Genomic DNA, 16,863 nt, shown 5'->3' on the forward strand with positions numbered 1-16,863 from the left:
TATTATACACACTCGGTATGGCTGTTCAGTACATCCGTTCTGCCCAGGATAACCTCCATCCTGCATCAACCTCCCAGTGACTCGTCTCAACAGGGGAACCGTAAGCTTGCCCCTCCCACATCCGCAATCTCCAGAGAGCTATCGCCAAAGACACAACATCCGCTCGTTTGGCAGTATGCTGATTTGAACACAGCAGGAACGCGTGGCTTCCCTTGGCATCACCACGGACTCGCGAAGACTTTTCATGTTTAGAAGAACCAGGGGCCGGAAGTGAGCGCGACCGTGCTCTACGCTCTACCTCAAGGAGCTTGCAGAGTGCTTTATGCAGTGCTGCTCGCTGTGGTCGGGCAGGAAATAAGGACAACCCGTGGTAGAGAGGAGCTTGCGCATTTGGAAGAAGAGGAGAACCTGGATCATCACCCGTGATTGGATGGAGAATGGAGAGGGAGGGAAGACGCCGCGATGATGTTTCTGAGCTGTCAGTATCGATTTGCACAATATCAGCGATGTCCAACTGTGCGGAGGATTGTGGCTTCTCCTTTGTTTCTGGGTTCCGGTTGACTGGGGGTACTACCATCAGGGCCACTGCATCTTTGTGGGGTATCGAGTTAGTTTGCCGAACTATGTTCCATTCAGAACGAGTGAGTCTTCGGAGCACCGTCGCCGCGGGGTCGTCCAAAGGGCTCGCAGCAAGCCTTTTAGTAAGAAGTTCCAGTTCCTGCAGGACTCGTAAACGGAGCTGATAACCGATGCGCACCGATAGCAAAGGCGCCACAGTCAAGTTTTGTGAGATTTTGCGCAGCGGGACTGAGAAGAGCTCAGTTGTGGCTGGAATAAAGATAAAGTTGAGACTCGTCACGCACTTCTAGAATTTGCATATGGAACGGCATCTTTCCAGCATACAATATAGCACGCAGGTGTGGATCGACGAGGCTTGAATTTAGGATGTTCGACACCATCTGGAACTAGTATCTGTTGTTCGCGTACTCCCTGAGAGGCCGGGAGACGCACAGGTGCTAGACGAATGAGAAAGTCTGGGAATGGGATTAAGGAGGTGTAACATGAGCCTTTGCTATTCACTCACCACAGGGTAGCTTTTTACGCGTTATTTGACATTCTCGCAATGGTGAAGCGAGCATCCTGACTGCATCAGAACGATAAGTAGACAAACAGAAACGGTGCACCCAACGCACGGTAAGGGCTGGACCACCATTCGCGTTCCTCGTCCGTCATTTCCCGCGGATGATCATGCTCCCCGGTATATTGTAGTGGCTTCACAAGACGAACCCTGGGTGGTAGTGACTTGTGTCTGTTATAAAGATGTCCTTCGATGATTGGGTTCTCGTCGTCCAACAAAATTGAGTGAGTCCTGCCTTCTGAAGCGAAAGTAGGCGTCTCTGGAATCGTATTTTTCATAGAAACACGCTTTTTGTAGCGCGTATATCCATTGCTCAGCGTGTTGGGCTCTGGGGCATCTTGCAAGATTTTGAGCAGACGTGGAAGTAAGCGAGGCATGCACTAAAGCCCGACTGTGACAACCCTGGGTAAACTCGCCAAAATCACTGTAGATTCCCTTTACACGACTGCGACGCACAGCAGAATGCTGATACCATTCATGGTACAGTGATAAGGTCCTGCGCTTAATTCTGTTCAGATATAGCATTCGGTATCGGATCATCAAGTGGCACATGTCACGTTTGCACCCTATAAAGTCACTTTGGTCTCGCTCGAGCGTCAGGTCCAACGAATCCCCTTCTACGATCATGGCATCCCTGCCAAATGAGCCTGTCACGTTGGCCGTCATCGGCTGTGGTCAGAGAGGGACTGTATGAAGTCAATCGTGTACTTTCTCCTCACGGTGCATTGACGGTTGTACGCAGAACTATGCTGAATATGCCCTCGGTCACCCGAAGCAGTGCAAGGTCGTTGCTATTGCAGAACCGAGGCCAAAGACCCGCGATATTTTTGCCCGTAATCATAAGCTCGATCGGACCCTTGTGTTCAATGACTGGCAGGAACTCTTAAAGGCTTCCACTGATACCATTCAAACTATTGGGAAGCGTCTTGTGGACGCAGTAATTGTTGCGGTGCAAGACCACATGCATTGTGAAGTGGTGTCGGCATTCGCAGCCCAGGGGTACCATATACTTTGCGAGAAACCCATGGCTACAAGCCTGCAAGACTGCCTCGAAATGGAGAAGGCAGTCAAGAACGCTGGTATCATTTACGGAGTTGGTCACGGTAAGCTATATCACCTGTCGTGCTGCAAACTTTAAACCTCACGTGCGGCAGTCTTGCGCTACTCTCCTTACAGCAAGGCCGTTACCGAAGTGGTCCGTTCAGGACAGTTGGGTGAGCTAATCAACGTGGTTCACATCGAGCCCGTTGGTTACTTTCACTTTGCTCACTCTTTCGTTCGGGGTCATTGGAAGAAAGAATCTGAAAGTTCTTTTTCTCTCATGACCAAGTGCTGCCAGTAAGTAAGTCTTGGTTCACCACGTATGACATCTTAATAGATCGGGAATGCAAGTGACATAGACATCCTCTGCCACTGGCTTTACCCTGCGACTCCGACGCGAATCTCTTCGTTTGGCTCTTTACAGCATTTTCGTAAGGAGAAGAAGCCCCCTGCAGCAGGCACTGCAACTCGCTGCCTAGAATGTTCAATAGAACAAGATTGCCCATACAGTGCAAAGAAAAGTAGATCACCTCTAAATTTACTCCATATAAACTGAGTGGAACCACACAGTATACCTGGAACCTGTTTCTCGCGGAAATACTCACTGGCCAGCCAGCACTATTGTGGACGGAATACCAGACATAGAGAATATCACCGGTGCTCTACGCAATGGACCTTACGGACAATGCGTGTATGAAAGTGATAATGATGTCTGTGATCATCAGGTAGAAGCCGATTCTCTCTTGCAAAGCGGCGTTTTAATGCTGCATTTCTAGGTTGTAAATATCGAATATTCATCAGGAGCCACCGTCTCGTTTACGATGGTGGCATACACCTCCTTGATTTGCGAACGTCAGACACGGTTGCATTTCACGCACGGCGAGATAGTCGGCGATATGAATAATTTTACTGTCGCCGACTTCCGCACGGGTCATAAGACGACGCACCACCCGAAAAATGAAGGTGGTGGCCACGGAGGCGGAGACCTGGGTCTTATCCGTACTTTTGTCGAGGCCGTGCGCACGAACAATCAAGAACTACTGGGGACTGATGTCTCTGAGGTGCTCAAGAGTCATCTCACCGTATTTGCTGCTGAGACAAGCAGGAGGGAAGGCACAGTGGTTGATTGTGCGAAGTTCGAGAAAGCTATCAGAGCAGAATTAGAAATGAAATAAGTTCCTTATCACCGCTACTACATCATCCACCTTGTAGCATAAGCTGGCGAAGTACTACAACCCTCTGGTTGCATATAATCCAATTTCCGATCATCCACACCGCTATTAGAGTCTTGATAAACATAGGGTACCAGATCTCGCAAATTCGCCTAGAAACTTTGAATACAGGATCGAAGAAATCAAACAGGTACGATGATTCAATTCGACTTTCCCCGGGGCTGCCGTCCTGTGGGTCGGACAAATGCAATTTCTTTGCTTGTTAGTTTACGTCGTGTCCTAGTATCATTATGATTGGTTGTATTTGTCCGCGCTGATCTGGAAGTGGCGAGTGGGTGGAAAAAGACTGAGATCTGATAGCTAAGACTTGGAGAGTGAGATCTTGAGAGACGACTGCAAGATGGCAGCGCCAGCGAAGCAAGAAGCGCTGCGCCACCTCGCTTAAATATCTGCTCGCCTTCAGCTAGCTTACAAAGCCATCGCGGTACGGTACGGATACTTATAAGTTGTCACCTAATTCAAAGTTTCGCACTGATGCTTTCTTTGGACGGTCTCGCAAGAGTCGTGTCCCAAATATGAGTGTGTCATCTTGTATCAAGACGGTACGCTCAACTTTGTGACGTACAGCTCGTGGCTAGTAGAACTCGAGCCGACTTTTACCACGATGGCTTGTAACTACTTTGCTTTGCTTGACGCAGATAAAGTTTGTTCCTTCGCGAGGCCGCGACAATTTCAGAACGACTTTGTTACTTCATTGATTTAAAATTTGTGACTCGCAGCTAGCGCTGAAAACCGTTTCGTTTCCCTAGAAATGGCTAACCGCGACCCACGAGAAGGACATGTGCAGCTCTGCTCTATACGTTCGCTGCGTATCGACTCTACGAGTCATCGAAATATCCGGGCCTGGCGCCTGTGCTGCGGGGAGGAGTGTTTCCTTTTCCGATTTACACCAGCGGCCTGCTGATAGGCATAAATACTGGTTGTCAGGCTGCGATGTCCGTCAGCACCACCATCTTTAATTCATGTCCCCAGAGATAAGCTCTGAGGAGAGATTTCTTCCTCTGCCCGATGGGCGTACCTTGGCATACGAAGAAGCAGGAAATCTATCCAGCAAGATAGTCGTTCTTTACATGCATGGCTTTTTCACTGTCGGGGATGCGTCCCAGACATCTGATGTCTTTCTGAGCAAGAATGTTCATTTCATTACGCCCACCCTGCCTGGATGGGGCAACACGTCACCTCCTCCCCCGTCGATACCATACCGCGACTGCCTCACAAGCGACATGACCGCGCTATTGTCCCACATACATCCGGATTCCAACGGCCGTGACATCAAACTATACCTTGCAGGGGGCTCGCTCGGTACAGCACCTGCACAGATATTGTATGGTGCACCGTATGACAAGTTCCCATTCGGCCGGTGCATATCAGGCATGTTGTTATTGGGCGCTTTCAGCCCGTTTCGGTACCACAAAGATTACGCCAAACACATGACGTGGACGCTATATATCCTACCTGGCCCCATCGGGTATTACATACCATTCAATCTTCTCACTCATCTGATGAAATTCGTGCTGGCGAGAAAGTTGGCAACCATAGAAGGCGTAGAGGCATCGTTGCGGGAAACTGTTTTTGATATCATGGATCAGGCGGAGCAGGAGGAGTTTGCGAAGTGGAGTGAGGAACGCGGGATGGTACCAGAGGATACGGTGCGGAAAATGGCTAAGAATGCCATGAAGAGCATCTCCAAGTCTTGGGCAGGCTTTATGCTAATGCCACCCCTTCTGCACTCGGATTGGGGTTTCCGGCCTGACGCATTGGACGAGGAACACTCTCGTCCGCCTATCCTGCTTACAGCAAGCAAGGACGATCACATGTCACCGGTGGCTTACGCATACTATCTTGCTGCTAATTATAAGAATGCGCGGATCAAACACGTTGATGGGGGGCATATGAGTATTTCATACCACATGGATGAGGTATGGGCAGAGTTTCTAGTTGACGAGCAATAGTCAATTGTACCACAACACTGTTCACGAGACATCTTCGAGAGGTTCTTCCAGAGGGGATGGAGCCTCATCGAGAAGTTATCTACATACATATGTGAGCTAACGTGATCTTGACTGAAGCTGGTATGTAAGTTACTATGACACCTCTTAACGTACATCATTTTATAGCCTCATGTTACCCATGAACCTGCCTCGTCTGTCGCTATATCTCTCACGGGTTCCTTTGGATATAGAGCTTCATTTTGTTGCAGGTTCAGCGTGAAATCAACTTCCGGTGAACCAGGATCTGTAAGTTTGATTGGAACGCGGAAACGAAACCATTGAATATTGACTGCGCTGATGAGTCAGACTTGCGTAGTAGATCATCATCTATGTATCGATTCGACTAGCTTGCGCTGATATGAACATTGAACGTAACTCTACGTTGACTCTACGTAACTCTTATCTACCGCTTTCAAGTTGTATCGCTGGCACATCCTCCCTCGTACGACCATGATAAGTTTAACTCGCCGACTTTCCACTCTCGCGCGCCAGTTCTCCACTGCAACCCCCAGAATGTCCTATCCATTAACAGTTCAAGCCATCACGATCTCAAAGACGGGAGGACCCGAGGTCATTGAGAAACACGAGATCCCTTTCCAAGTAGCCCCGAATCATCTGGTCGTAAAGGTAGAATAATTGCCTATGCGAGTGTTAACACTTAATTTGTGCCGCACTGAGTAGGTCCAATATCTCGGTGTTAATTTCATCGACACATATTACAGGCAAGTGTCCAAATGCCCCAAGCATCCCGAGGGGCGCAGTTAAGTTTATGACAGAGAAGGAATATACAAGGCCCCTGCATTTCCATTCGTGATTGGGGAGGAAGCTAGCGGTGTAATCGTTGCACTTCCTACAGACAAGTCCGTCTTGAACGACCCGGATTACAAGAAGCGTGGGTACAAGATAGGTTCCCGCGTCGCGCTCGTACGGTGTGCTGTCTATGCATTTCCTTGCAATGACTCACGAGCCTACAGAATTGCCTGAGTTCACATGCGGAATACGTTTCTGCACCTTGGAAGTCGCTATATATAATTCCGGAGTCGGTGTCGACATTGACGGCCGTCTCGGCCCTTGCGCAAGGGTTGACGGCTGTGACCTTCATGGAAGAAGCGTACAACGTGCAAAAGGGTGATGTCATCTTCATTCACACCGTGGCAGGTGGTCTTGGACTGTTGATGACCCAGCTGGCTAAGTCGCGGGGAGCGACTGTGATAGGCACGACTTCGACCCCAGAAAAGGCCGCCCTTGCAAAAGCTAACGGAACGGACCATGTGATCTTGTATAAGAGCGAGGACACGGTTGCACGTGTCCTCGAACTCACGAACGGGGAGGGTGTTCACGCAATTTTTGATGGCGTGGGTAGAGATACGTGAGAATCGAATCGGACTTATGTTTTTTTGACTTGGCTTGAACTTTGATGCAGGTTCGAGTCCGACTTCATAATGATCAGGCGGAAAGGCACCATTGTCACACTGGGTAATGCTTCGGGGGCCGTTCTACCATTCCCTCCCATCCAACTCGCGCAAAAGAACGTGAAGCTTCTCCGGCCCACGTGGGTTTCACCACTGCATTATTCAATTTTATGCTAACAGTTAGGTATCCTAGCATTGCAAACTATACATACACCCCAGCAGAAGCACTCTACTATGGAAATGCATTGTTCTCCCTTCTTGCCAATGGCACCTTAAAGGCGCGGATCTTCAAGGAATATCCATTCACTGCGGAGGGGGTAAGACAGGCGCAAATCGACCTGACAAGCGGAAAATCTACAGGCAAACTTGTAGTTAAAGTCAGTGATTGATGGGACGTCGTACGATTGGCAATCAAGTTGGAAGCTACTTATCTGTGACAGTGTAAGTTATGTATTGAAGGGGCGAATTTTGTAAGGATATGATAGTATTAGATGATATTGCCCTCGAACAAAGACCCGGTGGTTTCGCCTGAACCGATGAAGATTAACAGCGAATTTGATAATTCGAAAGTTCCACTAGCTATCATTATTGCCAACAGCGTTAGCGCCCAGATGCATTATGATAGTGGAGGTGGAGTCTGGGCGCCTCAAGTTCGAGGAGTCGGACACACGTGCACCGTGGCTGTGTATTGATACAACAGAAATGACGATCACTTCAGGTTGCAAACAAACCATGGACAGAGCAAGTACTATCACAATATCCGAGTCCAAATGATATTGAATTCAAGTATACATAAACCTACCACGAGAAGCAGTGTGAAAACGAAAGTTGTGATATATGAGTACGAAAACTATTTACAATAATTCGACAAAAAAAGCTTGCGAATACTGTCCTTCTTGATTGCGAGGTACGAATCAGCAATAGCAACGTCAAATTGGAAGTGCATAATGATGGCAACCACTTCATGGTCTTCTAGGCCCTCCTCTTGCACCTGACGGATAGCTTTCGTCTTGCGCAGAGGGATCGGATCCACGAAGTGTGTGATGAAGTGCGTTGTGCGCTCTTGCAAGGCGCTTGCTGCACGATCAAAGGACATGTTAAGACTCTGAATCTCCGAGCTCATTTGCTGGATGGTTTTAACGACTCGCAAGCGTGACTCATCCGAGTCAGCGCTTGACCGCCACTAGTTGCGTCTTTCGGCTTCCTGGCCCGCCGATCCAGTACTCATCTTCTCATCTGTCCCGCTTTCCTTCGCCATGGAGGTACAAGATGGTAATAAGAGGATGCCGCCGAGTTTTGAACGAATTTTAATCAAAGATCAAGTCTGAGTTCGAGTTGCTTGGATATTCTTTATCTGTCGATTATCGATTGTCACGCAGATACCACACTGAGTTCGTGATTACAAATCAAAGTGTTAAATTGGGTGACGCTAGACAAGCAATGTTATAGATGTTGGAGGGGAGGTATCGCACTGATAGGGTTAGAAATAGAGTAAAATGAGCACTGATCTGGAGCTAATCCTGTAGCTCCAGCTCTCTTCGAATAATTTCCCTCACTTCTCTGAGGCCGCCCATTTCACGTTTAACTCGCCTGGGACTTCGCGTGAGCATTTCGGCACTGTCGAGTCTCGCACGAGAGCCGGGACTGGGCGGTGGACCTATAGTAGAAGTAGATCGAGCACCTGGACTGGGTGGTGGGATGAATTTGCTGCCAGCGGGCTTCTTGGTTGGACTAGGGGGCATCGACTTGTTGACAGTGCTACTATCAGAGTCCTGGGCCGATGACGTGGATGGCATCTCAAGCCATTCTTTTCCGGCGATATCCAGAGGTCGCAGGAAGAATGGACAAAGCGTCGTGAGTAGTCTGAGCGACTCATTTGCTTCTAGAGTTGACATCGGCACGGGGGAAGATTTGATGATTGCAGCCGCGACCTCAGAGGTCGGAAGAGCTTTGCGTTTGCGAATAGTTGGCGCGGAACTCGGTCCGACAGGAGCCGAGAAGAGCCTGTCAAATAAGGAATCAATAAAAGAAGAGGTCAGGCTCATGGTACTAACATCCAGGCACTCTCGGCAACACCACCTAAGCGACCGAGTAGGCAGCGCCGTCGGATCTCTTCCTGGCCCATTTTCTGGATCTGTTCCCTAGAGAGTTTTCCTCCCACAACTTCCGCGCTCTTTGCTTTGGTTGGACTGGTGGTGACAGACTTCTGACGAATTCGGTCATATAAAGCTTGACGACGAGATGTACTCGGAGTTGAAGGTGCGGTCTCCGCGTTGGCACCGCGTTGATGGACAGGTGTCATAGGTAGAGAGTCTGATGCATCGCTATCGCATCTATGACGCGCAGGAGTCTTGGGGGTTAGAAGACCAACCAAAAGATCTGCACGCCTCTGACGCGATGATGGTGTCTGAGGAAATGCAATGGAAGATTTTGAGGATGATGCCAGGGCTGATTTTGAGGGACTAATCGCAGGAAAGGGGACTGCAAACTGATTTGCGGCGATAGAACGCTTCACAGGCGACTTCACTGGTGAGGTCGGACTGGACGGAACCATATTCTTAAGAATTGAAGCACCCTTAGGCGAGGCAGAAGCAAGCACTCGAGTTAGCGAGGACGCCTTGACTGTAGTCACAAGCTCCGAGAGATCTGCCAAAGGGACATTTGGCACATCTGGGATATCAGGGTGAAGCTACAAGTGGAGTTAGCATTTATATAATAATAGCATAGATCTGGGGGACAAACCTTGACCCAGCGCTCGAGTTTATTTCGAAACTCAGTTCGTCGCTTCTCTGCATCGGCGGTCCATCGAGCTACCGCGGCCATGCCACCCCCCATATCTTTGTCAATATCGATTTCGACCTCGATACCAATACCATATACAGGTACGCGTTTGCCCGCGCTCTTGGAATAATGAGTAGTTGGGCTGATAACCAATCCCATCGCGCCTCGCGTCCAGTCCTTGGCAGGAGGCTGTGCAGGGGCATCTAAGAAGGGGTTCTCATCATCGATCGCCTTGTATTTGCTTGTAAGGTCAGGAAGTGACTTTGCATCCCACTCCCATACCCAGCAAAGCCGTTTAAGATCATCGGTGTCGAATTTGGTTGTGAGTCCAGAGTAAGTCATGATGGACATATGATTGAGCACATTTCGCACTATGCCCGTGTCAGAAGATGGAGACACGGCGCACGTTGCTAGTGCATGTGATAATGCATGTTGCAAGGCTGTTTGAACTGTGTTGAGTCTTGAAAGGTGGTGTGGTAACGAGGTAAGATTTGGTTTGCTGCCCTTGTGAGCAGAGGAGGGCGGTGTAGGTGGCCTTGATACATGTCGTCTGTAAGCATAATGGCACAGTGGCAATAGATTTAATAAACATGCTCACGCAGTTCGAAGCTTCTTTGGAGTGAAAGTGGTCTCGTCGTCTGAACTAATGAGTTGACGTTTCTTCCTGGGAGAGACTCCGAGGGATGTGTATAGGTCGGTCATGGAGACAGAGAATGTAAGTACAACAAGTAGAGTTAATGTATCAGCTGCCGGAGCAATGAAGGATGTCGTAAATGAAACAGAAGCTTAAGGATGAACACAACTTGAAGATGAACAAGAGACGCGAACCAAATGATCGACGACGCGTCCACGTAAACAGTTCCCACGAACGCGTCTTTGCCGTGTAGTGCCAGGTTACATGATGGTGTTTCGACATTTTTGCCACTAGTGAAATCACATTCAAAATGCAATCTAGAGCGATCCAGGCTAGGTCTAGATCTGCTTTTGATTGAAATTTTGCAAGACGTAAAATGTCCAAACCTCCGATGCCTGTCAATGTAGGTCCGTTACTATACTGGTTCTCGTTTGCTCATTTGAATCCTCAGCGTCCTAGTGCATCTAGTTGGCTGCCGTGTAATACTCAACGCGAGTATTGTTAATGAGTCCAACAGTAAACAATTTTCTTCCTGGTCAACTACCTCTCATTCTCCAACAAGCTTGCTCGAAACTTCTCATTGTCCGCGTACATTCTTTGGATTCTGCGCCCAATGCTAGATGTATTTTAACCCAAAGAATGTGATTGAACCAATCCACAATCAAGCCTCAAGGTCGCATAGGCTAGGTACGTATCTATTATCCATGCAAAACCGTTACAAAGAGTTCCATATGACAGGTCTCGAGAAAAGCAGTTCCAGGGCTTCAAAATACAATTTACAGGTCAGCTCAGTGTACGCCAGTATGGAGGAAAAGAACAGGACTTTGGAACAAGAACTTTAGAAGGTTACAGCCTCACGACCTAATCAGCTCTAACATTGCAAATGGAGCTGATATCAACGAATCGTGCGCCTCCTCGACTTCTCTCATGATCTGATGGAACAAAGGGTGCCATCTTCAGCTAGCAACAGCTAGAATCCCCGCGGAGAATTTCTGCATTCAATCATGGTACAACGCAGTGCCGATTCTAGGAATTCCTTTTTACGGCGCAGTTTGCTCTCCACACTCGAAAAACCGGATCTCGCCATAATCATTCGATGATTCTTGATGGGGTTTAGTTAGGCAGCTAAATGATTACAGAATGGTTGATATTTGATGCACCAAGGAGGCTGCAGACACTTCGATGTCGGTAATTGCTAATTATCGAGCAGCAGGTATAGTCGTGTTGTCGCAAGGCTGATGATTTACATAATCCATCTTGAGGACTTGTCGCAGACATGTGATCTCCCCAATTTCGTCATCGTGGTTTTCGTGCGATGTCACGACAACGGCGCCCACATGAACATTCGAACAAAGCCAGCGATTAGAGATACGGAAATGAAGAAGAGTGCTGTGCTGAAGTACCTGACTGTTTCTCAGGCTGACCTTGCAAACGAATTCAGCTTTAGGTTTTGTGCGCCTGTTTGCCGTTACCTTGCACACAAATCAAGCTGGGTCACCACCTAGACCTTCTTTATAAATTATCATTGATCGCCAACGAACTCATGGCAATCTTTCACAGTGCTAGTGTACGATATATCAATCAGAGTACTGCATTTCTGGCTGTTCGCGTTAAGTATGGCTCATTTTTGTCGATGCCCATGATCACTAGTAATCTTGCTTCGTTGTGGTCACATCTTCGAATGCATGACTTGCGTGTGTTGGCCCAGACGTACGTGTGAACAAGAAGCAAGTTCATGAATGCCTGCATGCAAAGGCGCAAAATGCCACGAGTGAACCGTTTGAGCTGTTTGCTCCTCAACTTTGGAAGCAAATCTTGATGGCACACAGCACATGCATCGCCTTGAACAACATACTACAAAGGTGAGGATCACGTCAAAGGGGTTGAGTTTATAAACTGTGGCGCAGGACTTCTCTCCTGCCTCCGAGTCACCAGCATGATGAACGCAAACGAAAATCATGGAGTCATCCAGCAGCATGCAATGTCTGTACTCGGTTACCTTGCTACGTGGAGTACTGAATGACAGCCATGCAGACAAAACACCCTCGAGCACCTTTCTGGTATGCATCACCTTTGATGCGAAATAGTATTCATCCAGGACTTCAACATGTTCGACAGGTGAAATACAGATATTACTGCAAAACGAAAACCTCTACGAGAATCGTATTCGAGAGCTTTCAACAAATTTGGGTGTTTTCCAAACAGCATACTCTGCTATGGAAGACCGCCTTCGAAGACAAGCGGAAGAGAAAAATGAATTGTTACACGAGTTGAACGCCTTAAAAGTGCGTTTACCTTTCACCCAGACGACTGTCGTGACTAGAAACCGCGTTATAGGGACTGGAAAAACGAGTTATATGTTTGCTTGACGGCGATGGAATGATCTTCACGCAGGAATTGATGAGCCAAGGCCAGGAAGGTGGCCTAGCTGCTGCGAGAAAACTGACCGAACGCGTTCGCCAATTCATATCTACCAATGAAGGATTTGAGCAATACCAACTTTGGGTGTATCTCTTCTACAACAAACGCGGCCTTCTAGAGACATTCGGCCGAGTGGGTCTGACGACGGTTAGAGCCAAGTTTGATGACTTCATGATGGGCTTCAATCAAGCTGCTGAGCGATTTATCATGGTCGACGTAGGAGGTAGCAAAGAAGCTGCTGATGCAAAGCTTAAAGGTGAGCTAACTCGCGTGATATGATTTGCACGGAGTCATTGAAGTTATTTCTGGATATCTAGTCCATCTTGAAGATAATATCCGTCTTCCACAAACTTACAAAATATTCTTTGGCGGTAAGTTCTACCTCCACCCTCTAAGCGGTTTACTGATTTTCGCCAAACAGGATGCCATGACAATGGCTATGTGCATAACCTTCGTTCTGTCGTTACCTCAAGCCTTGGTCATAAGCTTGTTCTCATGCCTGGTTATTCTGACGTAGCGATTGATATCAGGGCGCTTCAGCTACCCGAGCTCAGAATATCCGAGCTGTTTATCACAACTAAACTCGTGGCACCGTCTTATAATGTCATTGCGACTGGCCCCCCGCCCGGGCTGGCGCCTACTACTCCAAAATTGACCGCAGCGCAACCTGTTTGTCCTCCCACTACTCCGCCTGGTATCAGCCCTTTTTCTGGAGAAGGCCCGGGAGCAGTGGCTCGGCGCGGGAGTCTCCCAAGTTATAAATCAGTCTTGCAGACACCGCTAACAATGTCGACGCGGTTTAACTGCCCAACAATGGAACCAAGTGAGGGTAGTAGCGAGTCCAGCGAAGCAAGCGAGATTCCGTTTCGCTTGCCGCGATTGACCCCTCCTTCTCCACCGAAGCAGCGACGTATCAATCATCAACTGGTGGGTCGTATTGCCCTTCCATGTTTCTTGCCGCTGTCCTGACTAAATTTCTGCTAGCCATTGTCTAAGCGTATGTTCACTAAGCGTCCATCGTAGCGATCTAATGTTAACCTTTTCACAGATGTTCCACCTCCGTGCACTTTATTCTACTTGGCACAATGCAGACACGGTCCGAGTTGCAAATATTCGCACGAGTATATCTTGGAAGCGGAACACTATCAAGAACTCGGAGAGAATGCAAAGAAGACGCCTTGTAAAGTTACAAACGAAGGTGTGTCTTCCCCACTGGCAATTCATTAAGCATAATACTAACTGTTCGTCAGGCGGAGACTGTCCATTTGGAGATGAATGCGTTTATGGACATTCGTGCCCGAATGGAACAACTTGTTATTACCTGAAGTTAGGAAAATGCAAATTCATCGCTGGTGAGACATCCCGTTTCCACACGAAACCAACTCTCATCTTCGCTTAAGCTGGTATGCACCGCCAACCGAACAACTGAATTAACGTGCACCTTCGATTTTATTATGATAAAGTTTCTTGTTATGACCATTCGAGGCTGTCCTGCCGGAGATGGGTTCGGCCTCGGCAACGTCTATTTGTACATATATGCATGCAGTCACGTCTTGACATCAAGGTTCAGTTTTTCTAACCTCTTAGATCACCATCGCGGAGGAAAATTAACAACGTAATGCTGATGGAATTTTTCCATTGACGTACTTGAGCACGTACAAGTGATTCTCAACGAAAAACGCGGCACATTCACTTGGTTCGCGTGACTTAGCCAAATCAGTCCTGACTTCTTCGAATGACAATATGACCTTCGAGCTGCTCACATCAATGATATAATTGCCTTATCTGCGGACTTCTCCCATTGCACGAATCCCGCGATCTAGCCTGATTAACGGCCTAGCCCCTTTACAGGTAAGCATCGTGGCTTCGATGGTTTAAAAGGCTGCCGATTTTTGTTGGTATTCCTGTGTCTCCCTAATATCTAATATCCACTCTGTATCCATCGTTCGCCAACCCATATGGCAACGTCTCCGGTAGCAGAGGTCAGTCAGCACCTCTGGTAAGTCATTTAGTGCACCGACTGAAAACCTGATGCGAAAATTTTCATAAGGGATGAGACGCTGGGTAGACTTCTGAGTAAGTACCTTTCTCATGTCAGGAATCAACTTGTAATCTAATGCTGTTTTGCAGACCTGTCATCGGCCACAATTAAACGGAATGCTGACCTCGAGAATCGCTTAGCTGAACTCGAGGTCGAGCTTGCGGTCTGGAAACAAGCCCATGCGACTGCTATTGAAGGTGCAGACAGGGAGGCTAAGGCTCTCAAGGGGCGGTTGGCTTCTCTTAATTCTCAGGTGGCATCAATGGAAACCTTCATGGTCAGTCTATTTCCTGCTGGTTGTCTAAATTTATCCGCAATTTCATACAGAGTCAGAGTCTACTTGTCCTCTGCGTCATTGATGGGGATGCATGTATATTTAATGACTTGCTCCTTAGGCAAGGTCACGAAGGTGGCCGCCAGGCCGCACAACAATTGACGAGGGCAGTCGCGGATTATTTAACCAACGAGGACGTTCACGTTCTCGGTCGACTGTCATTTTGGGTAACAATTTACTTTAACAAGGCCATACTGGCGAGTGTTCTCGAGCGACATAAATTATGTAGCCCGGAGCAACTTGATGCCTTCATTATGGGCTTCAGCCAGTCTTCACCTAGGTTTGTTTTGGTTGATGTCGGATACGGCAAAGACGCCACCTTCACGAAAATTACAGGTCGGCGTGTGTTGATCAATGTCATCGGTCGCTTACCTCCATTTAGAGTATCTACAAACCTACCTGCGCTTCCCCCAAACCCAGAGAATTTTCTTTGCCGGCAAGTCTCGTCAACGCTCATCGCCGCTTACAGAAGTTGACGTAACGCAGGTGGTCAGGAAAATACTTACGCTTCAACTATTGCTGCCCTGCAAAATGACGGACTTTTGGGCAAAGTCGCTTTCTTGGAAGCCTGCCGCGCAAGCCCTAACTACGCGCAGAAACACCGTTTGCCAATTCTGACTGTGGACACATTGTTCATCAACCAGAGACTCTCGCCACCGTTGAGGACACCTCCACCATTGAATATGAATGGACTTAGTCCTACACTGACATCTGGTGGATTACCGACACCGCACTCGCCGCCCAGTATCAGTGCTTCCTCGACGGGCAGGCTGGTGGACCCGACGTTAGTGAGTTCACCCTCTTGTGGTTTATTGATGATGCTGATGGCTCCCAGCCCCTTCATAAGCGTGAGTTAAGATTGTGTTGATTAGCTGTGGTCAGTGCCTAGACACTCGACATTTTACCGCTTACACAGATTCTCCCCCACCTTGTAATGAATTCTATCTCATGTCCTGCACTAAAGGCGTGAGTGTGGACCGCGAGTCTTCTTCACTTTGCTGATGAACGTTTCGGTATTAGGGGGCTTGTAAATATTCGCATGACTATATCCTGACGCCAGATCAGCTGGCCACTCTTGCTGCTAACGCCAAAAAAGCTCCTTGTAATTTCTTGAAAAATGGTACGTTTATTCAACTTGACCTCGATTCCTCATTAATTTTTTGGTCATTATAGGTCTCCAGTGCCCATACGGCGAGCGGTGCTGCTGGGGTCATGTATGCCCTAACGGTCCGAAGTGTTTCCACCTGAGTAAGGGCAAATGCTGGTTCAAAGGCGGTTCGTGTCAGAACGTCAGATAACGACCGAGTACTAACTGGAACGTTTTATCTCCAGAAAGCATGCATAATGTTTCGCCTCATCTATCACCTTAGTCTTCCTCGACCCATGTTTGCATGTTATTGGTTTATCTTATGTGCCGCATGGCATGTACGAAGGTTTTAGCTTGACGTTTTATCGCGTTATCCTCTGCTCTTTATGTGCTTACAACATTGTAGTTCATGTGTGGTTTTTTACATGTTATTGTATGGATCGGATATGGATTATTATTTATGGATGTAATCTAGAACACGGATCTGTGGAATAGTCAGCACTCTCTAGCTCCGCATGTTCTAGAGCACATACATACAGGGACACTGGTCCGAGGATGGTGTGACCCCAAAACCATGCCGAGACCCCTAGCATTCATTTGCCTTTATATCTTCACCCAATACTTTTGTGTTTTGGCTGCCACCAAATGGGGGCCTTGACCCTCCGCCATCCATTAATAATTGGTCTCGTTCAAACCGCAATGAAAGTCCTTGAAAGCCCTGCTGAGACTCAAAGCTCGAGCCTATCTGGCA

The 16,863-nt window shown here is 48.0% G+C and overlaps 7 protein-coding genes across 7 annotated transcripts; 5 read left to right on the plus strand and 2 right to left on the minus strand.

The window, feature by feature from the left end:
- Position 1: 1 nt before the first annotated feature.
- On the minus strand, positions 2-1,562 carry DFJ58DRAFT_910158 (uncharacterized protein). Its single transcript, XM_041395171.1, has 4 exons — positions 1,194-1,562; positions 1,085-1,144; positions 864-1,034; positions 2-807 (listed from the first exon to the last, which is right to left on the minus strand). The coding sequence occupies exons 1-4, from the start codon at positions 1,513-1,515 to the stop codon at positions 26-28; spliced, it is 1,335 nt and encodes a 444-aa protein (XP_041250197.1). The 5' UTR covers positions 1,516-1,562; the 3' UTR covers positions 2-25.
- Positions 1,563-3,762, plus strand: DFJ58DRAFT_757717 (uncharacterized protein). The gene is made up of 6 exons (XM_041388223.1): positions 1,563-1,826; positions 1,881-2,241; positions 2,293-2,476; positions 2,531-2,700; positions 2,750-2,904; positions 2,956-3,762. The coding sequence occupies exons 1-6, from the start codon at positions 1,689-1,691 to the stop codon at positions 3,352-3,354; spliced, it is 1,407 nt and encodes a 468-aa protein (XP_041250198.1). The 5' UTR covers positions 1,563-1,688; the 3' UTR covers positions 3,355-3,762.
- A 531-nt stretch (positions 3,763-4,293) lies between these two features.
- Positions 4,294-5,558, plus strand: DFJ58DRAFT_757720 (Alpha/Beta hydrolase protein). Its single transcript, XM_041388224.1, has one exon. The coding sequence runs from the start codon at positions 4,374-4,376 to the stop codon at positions 5,361-5,363; it is 990 nt and encodes a 329-aa protein (XP_041250199.1). The 5' UTR covers positions 4,294-4,373; the 3' UTR covers positions 5,364-5,558.
- A 293-nt stretch (positions 5,559-5,851) lies between these two features.
- Positions 5,852-7,395, plus strand: DFJ58DRAFT_757722 (uncharacterized protein; the record flags this gene model as incomplete). The annotated part of the gene is given in 9 exon segments (XM_041388225.1): positions 5,852-6,029; positions 6,084-6,124; positions 6,179-6,326; positions 6,377-6,771; positions 6,826-6,954; positions 7,008-7,238; positions 7,250-7,285; positions 7,311-7,349; positions 7,361-7,395. Coding segments are annotated over 6 exon segments (1,087 nt in total), but the record flags the coding sequence as incomplete, so codon positions are not given.
- An 811-nt stretch (positions 7,396-8,206) lies between these two features.
- DFJ58DRAFT_757727 (uncharacterized protein) lies at positions 8,207-10,398 on the minus strand. The gene is made up of 4 exons (XM_041388226.1): positions 10,194-10,398; positions 9,557-10,130; positions 8,869-9,503; positions 8,207-8,818 (listed from the first exon to the last, which is right to left on the minus strand). The coding sequence occupies exons 1-4, from the start codon at positions 10,295-10,297 to the stop codon at positions 8,329-8,331; spliced, it is 1,803 nt and encodes a 600-aa protein (XP_041250201.1). The 5' UTR covers positions 10,298-10,398; the 3' UTR covers positions 8,207-8,328.
- A 1,599-nt stretch (positions 10,399-11,997) lies between these two features.
- DFJ58DRAFT_317355 (uncharacterized protein) lies at positions 11,998-14,344 on the plus strand. Its single transcript, XM_041379809.1, has 10 exons — positions 11,998-12,212; positions 12,264-12,289; positions 12,348-12,514; positions 12,567-12,906; positions 12,968-13,021; positions 13,072-13,577; positions 13,635-13,647; positions 13,699-13,848; positions 13,901-14,002; positions 14,051-14,344. The coding sequence occupies exons 1-10, from the start codon at positions 12,166-12,168 to the stop codon at positions 14,077-14,079; spliced, it is 1,434 nt and encodes a 477-aa protein (XP_041250202.1). The 5' UTR covers positions 11,998-12,165; the 3' UTR covers positions 14,080-14,344.
- Positions 14,345-16,672, plus strand: DFJ58DRAFT_317464 (uncharacterized protein). The gene is made up of 10 exons (XM_041379810.1): positions 14,345-14,649; positions 14,701-14,726; positions 14,781-14,968; positions 15,019-15,361; positions 15,408-15,461; positions 15,512-15,813; positions 15,861-15,873; positions 15,942-15,991; positions 16,046-16,145; positions 16,199-16,672. Exons 1-10 carry the CDS (start codon positions 14,609-14,611, stop codon positions 16,321-16,323), a joined length of 1,242 nt encoding a protein of 413 aa, XP_041250203.1. The 5' UTR covers positions 14,345-14,608; the 3' UTR covers positions 16,324-16,672.
- Positions 16,673-16,863: the final 191 nt, after the last annotated feature.

Source organism: Suillus subalutaceus (assembly GCF_016647625.1).
Source record: "Suillus subalutaceus strain FC151 chromosome Unknown DFJ58scaffold_4, whole genome shotgun sequence".
In the NCBI taxonomy this organism is placed as follows: domain Eukaryota; kingdom Fungi; phylum Basidiomycota; class Agaricomycetes; order Boletales; family Suillaceae; genus Suillus; species Suillus subalutaceus.

Bases quoted from the DNA above. Each gene is read 5' to 3' on its own strand.
- DFJ58DRAFT_910158 (XM_041395171.1), bottom strand. From the start codon at position 1,515: ATGCCTCGCTTACTTCCACGTCTGCTCAAAATCTTGCAAGATGCCCCA. The intron at 1,145-1,193 runs GTGCGTTGGGTG...GTTCTGATGCAG, and splicing joins ATGGTGGTCCAGCCCTTACC to TCAGGATGCTCGCTTCACCA. The intron at 808-863 runs GTGCGTGACGAG...AGCTCTTCTCAG, and splicing joins TCCATATGCAAATTCTAGAA to TCCCGCTGCGCAAAATCTCA.
- DFJ58DRAFT_757717 (XM_041388223.1), top strand. From the start codon at position 1,689: ATGTCACGTTTGCACCCTATAAAGTCACTTTGGTCTCGCTCGAGCGTC. The intron at 1,827-1,880 runs GTATGAAGTCAA...GGTTGTACGCAG, and splicing joins GCTGTGGTCAGAGAGGGACT to AACTATGCTGAATATGCCCT. The intron at 2,477-2,530 runs GTAAGTAAGTCT...CGGGAATGCAAG, and splicing joins CTCATGACCAAGTGCTGCCA to TGACATAGACATCCTCTGCC.
- DFJ58DRAFT_757720 (XM_041388224.1), top strand. From the start codon at position 4,374: ATGTCCCCAGAGATAAGCTCTGAGGAGAGATTTCTTCCTCTGCCCGAT.
- DFJ58DRAFT_757727 (XM_041388226.1), bottom strand. From the start codon at position 10,297: ATGACCGACCTATACACATCCCTCGGAGTCTCTCCCAGGAAGAAACGT. The intron at 10,131-10,193 runs GTGAGCATGTTT...ACATGTATCAAG, and splicing joins CCAAAGAAGCTTCGAACTGC to GCCACCTACACCGCCCTCCT. The intron at 9,504-9,556 runs GTTTGTCCCCCA...CTCCACTTGTAG, and splicing joins AACTCGAGCGCTGGGTCAAG to CTTCACCCTGATATCCCAGA.
- DFJ58DRAFT_317355 (XM_041379809.1), top strand. From the start codon at position 12,166: ATGATGAACGCAAACGAAAATCATGGAGTCATCCAGCAGCATGCAAT. The intron at 12,515-12,566 runs GTGCGTTTACCT...ACCGCGTTATAG, and splicing joins ACGAGTTGAACGCCTTAAAA to GGACTGGAAAAACGAGTTAT. The intron at 12,907-12,967 runs GTGAGCTAACTC...CTGGATATCTAG, and splicing joins TGCTGATGCAAAGCTTAAAG to TCCATCTTGAAGATAATATC.
- DFJ58DRAFT_317464 (XM_041379810.1), top strand. From the start codon at position 14,609: ATGGCAACGTCTCCGGTAGCAGAGGTCAGTCAGCACCTCTG. The intron at 14,650-14,700 runs GTAAGTCATTTA...AATTTTCATAAG, and splicing joins GAGGTCAGTCAGCACCTCTG to GGATGAGACGCTGGGTAGAC. The intron at 14,727-14,780 runs GTAAGTACCTTT...GCTGTTTTGCAG, and splicing joins GACGCTGGGTAGACTTCTGA to ACCTGTCATCGGCCACAATT.